Source organism: Panthera pardus, unplaced genomic scaffold, assembly GCF_024362965.1.
Source record: "Panthera pardus isolate Hobbes unplaced genomic scaffold, ASM2436296v1 HiC_scaffold_12, whole genome shotgun sequence".
In the NCBI taxonomy this organism is placed as follows: Eukaryota; Metazoa; Chordata; class Mammalia; order Carnivora; family Felidae; genus Panthera; species Panthera pardus.
Window position 1 is genome coordinate 77,899,830 of NW_026526677.1, and position 11,228 is coordinate 77,911,057.

Genomic DNA, 11,228 nt, shown 5'->3' on the forward strand with positions numbered 1-11,228 from the left:
TAGTTTTGCTTACAGTAACAATAGGGATACTTTCAGAGAATTCACTGCAGAAAATATTAAGTAATCTGTCTATGTAAGGACTTAATACGATGTAGTTTTTTTAGTGTATGCACATACCCTGAACTCCATGCATGAGCCACATAGTAAATGAAGCCAGGTTTAGTCAACACTTGAGGAGGTCAGAAACAAGTATCTAAAATTCCACATTAACATAGATCCTACTGTGACACTACTTTTAAGAATTAAAGATACAGAATAGACAGGGTCCGTTTGATCACTATGAAACCATTTTACTTTATTATATTATGAGAAAATTTAAATGTGCAAAGCAATGCAGATGCCAAAATATGCTTTTAAACTATTTTTGGCTGAATTTGTCTCTCTGAGATCTTCAGATCCTAACATAAATACATATATGGGAAAAGTTATGGATAAAAACAAATAAAATACATCTTAATCATTAGCATGTAGACAAAATTGAATAAAAAATATAAAGAACATTATGAAGCATGAAAAAACACACCATGAAATTATTCCTGAATGTGAGGGTTGAAAGACTCTGGCGGCCTGAGATCTATTTCCAAAGGAGACTTTAGAAAAGGAGAAAAGCGTTCCTTTACTTGGAATGGGTAAACTATAGTCTGCTTCTGAGGTGAGGGGATTGAACTGAATGAAACATTGGGTTTCTTCCATGGCCCTGTGGTGTAGATGATAGCAGTGAACAATATATCAGTGCAGATCATTTAATACTGGAAAGGATAATCAACAGATCTGGGCAGGGATTCAATAATAAATACACGTAAGTGTTGATCTAAATTCATTTTTAAAATACGGTATTTGTCTACTAAGGTGACAGAACATGAACAGCTCATTCACTTGATGATCATCTGTTATAAAGGCATTGTTTTGTAACTTTAAAATACACTTACTTAAAAATTATTAGGCTTATGTTTTCTATGTACAGCAGATAAAACTTTTATTCGACTGTGAGTGCCATTTCATGGAAATTAAGATGAACATATGTTTTAAACAAGATATTTGCCATGAAAATACACATAAAATTTATAAAAAATGTCACATGATACAGAGAAATAAGACTCATGATCTTCACATTTACAGGAATTTATAAAATCTTCTCTGAAGGAAATGTGTTACAATTCAGTCAAACTTCTCATCTTGAAAGTAATCCGCCAAATTTAGATATTCTTGAAGTTGACCATATTTCTGTGTATACAATAAAAAAGCTAGTTATTTTACTCAAAGCAAAGAAGATAAGGTAGGCCTTTTCAATCTACAGAGACAAACAGGAACATGTTCATTTCATGATAATCATGAGCAAAAATCTCATTATAAACAGGGACACAATTGCAAATAAGCATTTCTAACTCATAAAGGAGCAGAAAGAGATCAAACTGAACATTATTATTGATCTCATAATGTTCTTATAAAATATAATTTTTCTATGATCATATTTATAGAAGTATAACAACTTCAATAACTTAACAAAAATTGTTTGAACACATAACATATATTGAATACTTTCTCATGACTGTCTAGGTACAAAAATAATCTCTTTCCCTGATCCTAAACAGACCAGAGTTCACTGGGAGTACACCAATACTACGTGTACAATACAACACCAGTACATGGCACTGGTGCCATGACAAAGTATATAGACACTGTTAGGAAGGGTCAGAAGAGTAGCCATGGTTAGTTGAAGTGATCAGGAAAGGGAATCACTTGAGCTGTCCTGGGAAAAAGGATTCGATAGGCAAAGATTTGCTGGGGAGAGTTTTCTGTAGCAGACAACAGTCCATGCAACAGTGAGAAGACAAGATTTTATGGAATTTAACTATAATTTGAGGTTTTGTAGGGGAACAGAAAGAGAAGACTGAACCAAAGAGTTTGTGGTCAGAGAATAAAATGTATGAAATGCTAGCTGAAGGAGTTTAGCAATAATGTGACAGGCAATGTGACCCTGCTAAAGGTTATACGGTAGGAGATTGACCTGATCTGACGTGTGTTTTAAGAAAAATGGTAAAACAGCCATTCTAGAATAGTATAGCAATTAGTTACTAGTGTCTTGTAATAAGTTAGGTAATGAGGTCCCAAATTCCAGTGATAGCAATGAAGATGAAGAGCTAAGACCCAGGGTGGGGCAAGATAAGAGAGGGGTCAGGATGATTTAGAAATCTCACAATAGCGTTCAAAATACTGACTTCAACTGAGGAGAATTAACTGACCTAATGGTTTCTTATGAACTCTGGTTCCATTCCCAATGAAGAGAGAGAGGATCCCGATGACCTGACTTTTGTGGTGGTAGGAAACTATGGAAAGATAAAGAAGAAGTGTGTTTTCCTTCTAGAAAGGGCTAGGAAACCTTTTCCCCCTCAAGACCTCTGACTGGATCACCTTCTCTGGAAAGAATGAAGAAAAGAACGGGGTGGGGGGGTGGGGAGGTTGGAAATAACCTTTGGACTACTTAGGGATTCTCTTGACCTAGTATTCAGGTAGGTTCTATTAGATAGGAGTAAAGTATTCTAGAATTAGAAACCTGTACATTAAAAGTTTGATTGTTTTTATGCTTTTTATATTATCTTCATATATTTTTTCTCTTATTAAATTTCTTTTGGAAAATTGCAATCCCAGCCATACTGCATGAAGGAGGGAAAACTTCTTGCTTTTATTACTAATAATAGTTGACATTAATTGATCACTTACTAATTGTTAGGTCCAATACTAAACGCTTAAAATGTGTTGATCTTTTAATATCCATGATCAAAACTCTATCTTTGTTGTTTTAATTCCTATTTTAGTGAAGAGGCAACTTAGAGAAATAAAGTAACTTGCCTCCAAATTCTACTGCTGGAAAATATTTAAATCCATGATTTTAATCATTATAGTATGCTATTTCTGAGATTTAAAGGTTGGGGGGGTGCAGCTTTAGTTAGAAAAAAGAAAGCCTTCCTATGGAAAAGTGAAATTCAGAGAGAAGACAGTATTGCCTGGCCGTTCTCTCCACCTAAAGATTCTGGTTCCACCATTCTTTTTTACTAAAAATGTGGAGAGTTTGGATCTTATTATATTAACCCCTTTGAGGTGCCAGATTGACCTACTGATTAAAACATGTGAACTGTGGGAATGGAGTGTGAGAAAGAGGTCAGAACACAAAAGGAGGAGGTTGGGATCCTCTGGTCAGAAACACCAGTTAGACATGAAGAAAGGAATAGGTTTGCCAAGTCAGAGAACTTACAGGGGCCGAGAATGGAACGTGGAACAACATGTACTTTTTCTTTTTTTAAAGGTTTATTTATTTGAGAGAGAGAGAGAGAGAGAGTGTGAGCGGGGGACTGACGGGCAGAGAGGAGGGGAACAGAGGATCCAAAGCTGGCTCCATGCTGACAGCAGTGAGCCCCATGCAGGGCTTGAACTAACAGACTACCACCGTGAGATCATGACCTGAGTCAAATTTGGATGCTCAACTGACTGAGCCACCCAGGTGCCCTGCAACAAGTACCTTTAAATAGTGGCCCTCAATCTTTAATTTGCTCAAGAATCACCTAACTTGTTAAATACTGGGTGTTTAACACCCTCAAGGAGTCTCATTCAGTAGTTCTGCAGGGAGGCCAGGAACTACACATTTTCTACGAACTTCTAGGTGATTCTGACATAGGTAGTTAGGGCCTTGATTTGAGAAACACCAGTTTAAGGAGAGAAAGAAAAAGAACAGGAAACAAGTTTAAAAGGGGGGAAAGAGAAGAGACCACATAAGAAGAGTTTCAGAAAGGGGTGAGATATCAAATCGTTATTTAAAATTCTTTGTTATGTAACAATCTTTATGTAATAGATTTAAACTTTTCATACCACAAAACTGAGACTTGATAGTATTATTGAAATACATTCTCCCCTTTCCTGATGTTCCTGTTTTCACCACCCTATCCCAACAACCCTATCTTCAACTTCTCTGGAAACCCCATCATCACGTGCACTTTCTTAATGAGAAACATTTGTTAGAATTTTGCCAGTGGCATATGACAGTATGTTCTTCAAGTGTAATTTAGAATCAGACAATTACTTTTATTATATTTATTATATGTTTTGGTTTTATTATAATTTTCTTATCATGCATCTTTTTCTTTTTTTTCCCTTTTTTAAGTAATCTTCACACTCAGTGCAGAGCCTGATGTGGGGCTTGAACTCAAAACCATGAGATCAAGACCTGAGCCTTAAGATCCAGAGTCAGATGCTTAACTGACTGAGCCATCCAGGCGCTCCCCATTCATTATTTTCTTCACACTCAGGTTCCTCCTACCCTTTAATGTCATCCTAGATTAAAAACAGGTCATCTTAGTTCAACTGGTAGGAGGAGGAACAAGAAGTCAGTCTAGTTGGCAGGTCTTTGGGAAGAAATGCAGAAATATCCTGAGGTGGAGGAGGAAGGGGCAGATAAGGAAAAAGCAAGGTGTGCAACGTGAGCTGGGAGGAAAGACAAGACCAAATCGTTTGTGTGAGGTAAAAGAAGGGGTTGACATAATCAGTGGGAGGTAAGAGCAAAAAGAGCCACAGATCTGGCCGTTCAAGTGGCGCTGAGCCCTGGCACTGGAAAGGGTGCGGGTGGCTGGGGCCATAGGATGGCAGCCAAAGAGAAAGGCGTGTGTCATGAGCAATGCAGTGCGGCCACGCGGGACACGCGCACTCCCAGGGGTAGGTGGGGTGGTGCTGAGAAACGTCAGAGTGCTTGAGGAGCTCTGAAAGGTAATCCCAGCACAAAACGCTGCGTATGGGTTTATATCGGCTCTAAACTGTAGTTTCTAGGAAATCTTTTGAGAAAACGTGTGGACAAATATTTTTAAAGGAGGAGGGATCTCAGAAAGAAAATGAAGCTCTGTGGTATTTTATGTGAAAAACAAAACGTGCATGTTGTCCTAAACATGCATGATCTTGAAATACCTGAAATGCCCAATGCTAAGTGTTTTTCTTTAAGCATAAGAGGACACTTGGGTTTTCTCTTCCCAAGAATATTTTTTTCTTATTCCAGGTCCCTTCTGTTAGAAACCTTGTTAAACTTTAAGGTACATGATCTGGAAATGCTTTTGGTTTATTCTCTGCAAGAAATTTAATGTTCTTCCCCACATATACTATTATTATATATAATATATATAATACATGCATAGTGATTTTTCTACACCTGGCACACAATTCTTTAAAAAATGTGGTGTCCCAAAAGGTTTTTCAACTCCATGAGAGCGTTGGCAACACTTAAATGCACCAGTGAAAGCACGTAAGAATTTCAGGTCATCATGGAAAATGAAGATGGGACTTACTGGCTAAGTGGTGGCTTCTCCCTAAGGCAAACTGAAAAGCACAGAGGAGGACAGGGAGGAAAGCACTGGGAGAGAAGCTGAAGCAAAGTAAAAGATAAAAAGCTGAGGAGAGTAAAATGAGAGAAAAGACTACAGAAGGGTCAAGATGTGGGGGGCAGGCAGAGAGATCCACTGGGTGGTGTGGCTGTGATGGGAAGATAATCCTCAGAAGGGAAACCAGTCTTGATGTCACTCTCCAGACTGGGACACCTCTGCAGAATATGACGTGTCCTAACAAGTTCCTGTTTGTTGTTCTCTTTTTCTTTCCCTTTGCTCATAAGTTTATTCACTAAGCTCTCTTCTTTTTTTATTTTCCTCTTTTACAAATTCCCCTATGATATAAATAACCCAGGCAACAGATCTCAAGTCAGGCTTTTTTTTTTTTTTTTTTTTTTTTAAGATTAAATATACTGTTGATCTGAGTTGCCTGAAAATCTGCTATATGTTTTCTCTTATATGTTCACGTAACTACACTTGTTTTAGAAGACTGCAATCATAATAGCATTCTTTCCAAGTACCATAAACAATTCTAAAAGCTCTGTGAGCAGACCAGAGCTTCTGAGCTGCCAGCAGATCTTCAGGAATCCAGTGCACTCTTCAAAACCCCCACTTTATCCCTGATATCAAACTTAGTGATCAGCAGGATTTGGGGGAATCAAAATCAGTGCCGTGGCCTGAAACCTCTGCATTCCCCTTGATCTTCAGTTACAGTGCTCACTGCTCAGCCCATGTCCTCAAGAAGAGGATGTGGGTGGTATTAGAACTGGCAGCCGAGATCCTTTCCTCAGATTGGCACCAGGTGTTTCTTCACTCTCGGGTCACAAGAACTGTTCTAAAGAATAGGAAGCAGACAAGCAGAGGTGAGTCCTACACTTCGTCAAAGAAAATACAGGGACTTAATATATATGTAAGGGATACCATATATATAAAAGTGAAAGGACAGAGGTCCTTCATTACAGGACAGTATTATCGCTGATTTCAATTTATCTGATGCGCTGAAGGAATGCTTAGATCATCAGGGCACCTGTTCAGGGTTGGACAATGATAAGCATGAAAGGAATGGGTGGAAGAAGAGAAAATACAAAGACGGGGGGAAAGGAGAGATTCTCTTTTAAATTTCACTGTCTTCTAATCATTTGCATCATTTTGCTGATCATAATTAGGCTCCAGAATCTATGAATGAAATGATTCTTCTATATTCACCTTACCTCCTTAATCCAGCCACTTTCTTTTGACTGATTGAAAATTCTTTCCACTGTTTCTTTAACCTGTTCATCCTCAACTTCTTCTGTCTTTGCAATGGAGCAGCATTCCTGGTACAGCTTGAACTTAAAATGTTTCAGTTTGTGATAAATTCTGGTACGATCAGCACAAATTCTGCCAACAGTAAACACCTAAATCAAGGAATAAACATTATTACCTGACATATGAAGTCAGACATATAGTAATGATTACACAGCCTTTCTAGTTTTGAGATTTTTCTTTAACAGCAAAATTTAATAAATGCATTATTAATTTTCAAAATGTTTGTACAATGATTCACTCACCTTCTCTTATACAACTTAGTTAAGAAAAACTGAACATGTGCTATGTTTCTTCAAGTATTGGGCTAAGCACCGGACATGCATTTGATTACAAAACAATGTGTCAAATGCTGTGCAAGAGACGCTACCGAGGTACAAAGGAGGGACAATTAACCCAATCCAGAGAGGAGAGGGGTCCTCGAGTAGGTGATGCTTGAACTAAGTCTTTAAAAACCAGAGCTAGACAAGTTTGAGGAGAAAAATGGCTTGTTAAGGCAGAAGAACAGGCACACCCAAAGCAAGAAAATAGACCCCACGGACACGGTTACTGAATTAGAAATACCTGGATTAGACTAATGTTCTAGCTTAAAAGCAACATGCAAAACTGAAACAAACTCTCAAACCAATTGGCAGTTTTTCACTAAATAATTTGCTCCGAAGCATTTTGTAAAGTAAAAACTTTGTGTTTAGTCCTATTTCGTTCCTTAATTAGTGGCTCTGATGTGATTGTAACACATTAATGTTTTACTGTTAGCAAAATATAAGAATTTTAACTTCTATGTGTATATGGACTTCCAGGATTCTGTGATTAAGAATACTCTTCTTGTGAATCAACCAACCAGAGCATTTCCCGTTCAGAACGTTTGGAATATGTACCGTTATACACACTGAAAACTAAAATAGGAAAACTACAAAATAACATTATAACTAAAAACATTATTACATGATCAATCTCATTCTCATGAAGCAACCAGAGGACAGAGACGAATTCCCTGTTAAGTTATGTCTTTGTCTCTGTGCCTAAATTCACTAATGGGTTGTGTTTTCATGAGTTTAGTACAAGTGGCATAGTTACAATATTGATCTATGTAACTTGTATTCCATCTAACAAAGAATTGTAGTGTTTTCCTGAAGCCACCCTGCAAGGGATCATACAGGTGATTAGTTAAATAAATAACCTGAGTATATTGGCAAAAAATAGTAATAAAATAAAGAATAGTTTGTTAAAACTGAATGAAAGTTAAATATGATCAGCAACGGGTTTGATGCACATCTTGTGAAAATGGTATTTGGGACATCTTACAGTCTTCCTTAAAATCCTCAAAAATTCAAGAAAACCATGTTAAGATTTCTGTTCAAGTTCCTTGAAAACCTTTCTGTTTTTTGGATTATTAGAAATAATCACAAGGGCACCTGGGTGGCTCAGGCAGTTAAGCATCTGACTCTTGATTCCAGTTCATCATGATCTCACGGTTTGTGAGTTTGAGCCCTGTGCTGGTGGCACGGAGCCTGCTTGGGATCCTCTCTCTCCCCTCTCTCTTTCTGCCTCTCCACTGCTCATGGTCTTTCTCTCGCTCTCAAAATAAATAAGTAACTTAAAAAAAAATAAACAATCACATATGGTTTGTTCATTGCTTGCCTACTCTCAGTAACCTTCTCATCTCAACATTATCATCAAACGAATCATATCGACTATCACAATTCCCTGGCCAATATGTCCTTTTATACTTTGAGTAAAAAAGATACCACAATAGTTTCAGTGGCCACTACAGGTGCCCTATGTTTCTCCATTTCTGTTATCAAAGTAGATTATGTGGGTGAAGTCTCCTATGGCCATTCTGGATAAAATACAGTAGAAAAATAGTATAATTTTTTAAAAACTTTCCACCATACTGTATTTTATATTTCCATAAAACTGAGGAATTTATCTGCATAAAAATTTTAAGTTAGGGCAAGAGGGAAGGAGGAGGTATTTAAACACCCTTATTTAAAAATCTTTTACCTGTATGAAACAAAAATATCCACTGAAAATATTTAACATTATAGTTTACTTCTTTCCATTTCAAATTCCTACCTTCTTGGCAGCTACTTACACTTACGTAGATCAATAAACCCAAAATTACCTTTAGGATATTCTCACACTATGTGATCATAAAATGTGATCACATTTTCTGTGGAAGAGCCTAAACCATTGTTAGTAGGAGTTCACAGGAAAGAGTAAATGTATGTAATAGGCTGTAAGAATGCAAGTAGACCTCTCCCTTCGCCCCACCTGTTTTTAGTGTATTGTCACAGCCTATTATACCTTATGAATTTCTGTGTACATTGTACACAGTTTACACTGTTGGAGTCCATTTATATAAAGTACTAAGATAAAACTCTGCCGTAAGAACAGTGACCTTAAATGTTGAGAAACATATTTAGAGATTACTTTTAACTATCTAATTGCATTTCTGGATATTAAGGACACTATTCTAACAAGATAGACAATACTAAAAAAAATGGCCAGAGATAGAGAAATAAGTTCTGTGATGATTGTTCTCAACGAAGACAAGCAAAATGACATGTAAATGGTTACTAATCCACTGTTCAGGGTTAGTTAGCATGGTTCTATAAACTGATGTATCTGAAAATAACTGATTCACCTCAGTTATCAATGTGAATTAAGGGATCCTATGTATCCAAAGATACAATTTGAAACAGAGCAAAAACCTGTCACCAAATTTTCCTAAAACAGCAGATGGTGAATTGTAAGGCAGTAGAAAGAATCTGATTTGTAATTTATTAGATACAGCATGTAGAAGTGTAAACCCACTGGTTAACAAACTAAGGCAAGGATACAATAAAACATGCATTATGCACATTTGTAACATCCAGCTAATTATAGGGAGCTTTTTGAGGTATTTCTCTCGGCCCTCCTTAATATACAGAGGAGCCAGGTCCTTATGGAAGTGAAAGTATGAAGAAGAAAGAAAAAAGATCCTCAAGAAAAGAGGAAGAACGGGAAGAAGTTTCTCTTTTGTTTCTAGGTCTCTAGAAACAATTAGTGCAATAGACTGAGCCAAAGGATTCTATTTCCTTTTGGTCCGTTTTTTTCATGGACATGTTACACACTGACACTTATTTCAAAATTCCTGCCTCTCCCTTTGGATCTTGAGTGTCTTTAGGAGTCTGGACAGATTCTGGGCAAACTCAAATGAATTCAAGATTACAGTCGGTCCTCCCAACTGCCTCTCAGATTTTGCCCTTTTTCTTCACGTGACTTCCTTTTCATCTATATCCCCAGACTTCACCACAATTTGGTGGGCCAAGGCCTTTTGTCTCAGTACCCTATCCAAGACTACTGTAACTAAAATTACTCTTTCCCACCGATTCCACTTTCCATCAAAGCATCCTGTCTTTCAAAGAAGGTAATCTTAGGTAAGTAAGGAGAAAAATTTTATTATTAAACATACTCATTAAATGCATCCTTCATTATTGGCACCTTAAAAGAGGACCCTAGTTAACCCCAAGCAGTCTCAATTTTATATAACTATGGGCAAAAACACAACATGGAGAATTGGTTTTCAAAATAATTTAAGGGTGGGTCTGGGGATGGCATAGTCTCTTTAATGCCTTAGATGAAAAACAAGTTTATTATTTTCTTCCTTCCTATCCCTTTCCTTTCCCTTTCCTTTCCATATACATGCATTGCTGCTATAGTTCAGTAGAATATAAAATAGATTTTAATAGGTGCTTCTTCCATTTAAAGAAAAAAATTACTGAAAATTTTAGTATTAAAGAATTTTAATTATGGGGGTGTCTGAGTGTTTCGGTCGGTTAAGCGTCCAACTTTGGCTCAGGTCATGATCTCACGGTCTGTGAATTCAACCTGGAGCCTGCTTGGGATTCTGTGTCTCCCTTTCTCTCTGCCCCTCCCCCACTCGTGTTCTGTCTCTCTCTCTTTCTCAAAAATAAACATTAAAAAAAGAATTTTAATTACATTATCTTAAATTACACAATAACTAGTTTAATGTTTGCATACAGCTAAACAGACAAGTGTATACATATTTTTACATAGCTTCAAGGACAGTAATGTACACTGCTCACTATTTCACTTTCACCTAGCACGATCTCACAACCTTCATAAATACTATTTTAGTGCTTGTATCATATTCTGTCACAAAATGGTATGATATACATAACTTATTAAATTACTACTCTAATATTTGATTTGAATTATATCCAAATTTGTTTTGTATTATAACTAATGCTTCAGTGAACTTCATGATTGTGTCCTCTGCTTTTATACTGGATGACTCTGCTTAGCATAAACATGTGGGCACTGAATATGTATAGTGTTATAACTCTGGCTATAGGTAGCTATCCAGTGTTCTAAAAAGATAGATCACATCCTTGCTCTTTGTAGAAATCTTATTGTCCATGAAACTGCCAGTTTCAATGCAACCATGACAGAACTGTATTTTATCATCTGATTTAAAAATACTTTGCTACTTTGAGAGCTATCAACTGGCATCTTAAGATAGGTTTTACTGTATGCCTTTAGATGGAGAATAATCAT

The 11,228-nt window shown here is 36.9% G+C and overlaps 1 protein-coding gene across 7 annotated transcripts in view; it reads right to left on the reverse strand.

The window, feature by feature from the left end:
- Positions 1-265: 265 nt before the first annotated feature.
- The window catches only part of CCDC82 (coiled-coil domain containing 82), a 34,532-nt gene continuing 23,569 nt past the window's right edge, over positions 266-11,228 (reverse strand). For 5 of the 7 annotated variants that reach the window (XM_053900233.1, XM_053900228.1, XM_053900230.1 and 2 more), the window contains 3 exons: positions 6,572-6,757; positions 2,244-2,327; positions 266-1,224 (listed from right to left, as the gene is read on the reverse strand). In XM_053900233.1, coding sequence (XP_053756208.1) covers positions 2,244-2,327; positions 6,572-6,757 — 270 coding nt within the window. In that variant the 3' untranslated portion in view covers positions 266-1,224. Of the gene's footprint in view, positions 1,225-2,243; positions 6,196-6,571; positions 6,758-11,228 lie in introns of those variants that run through there. The other 2 variants (XM_019450165.2, XM_019450166.2) reach the window with 2 other exon arrangements.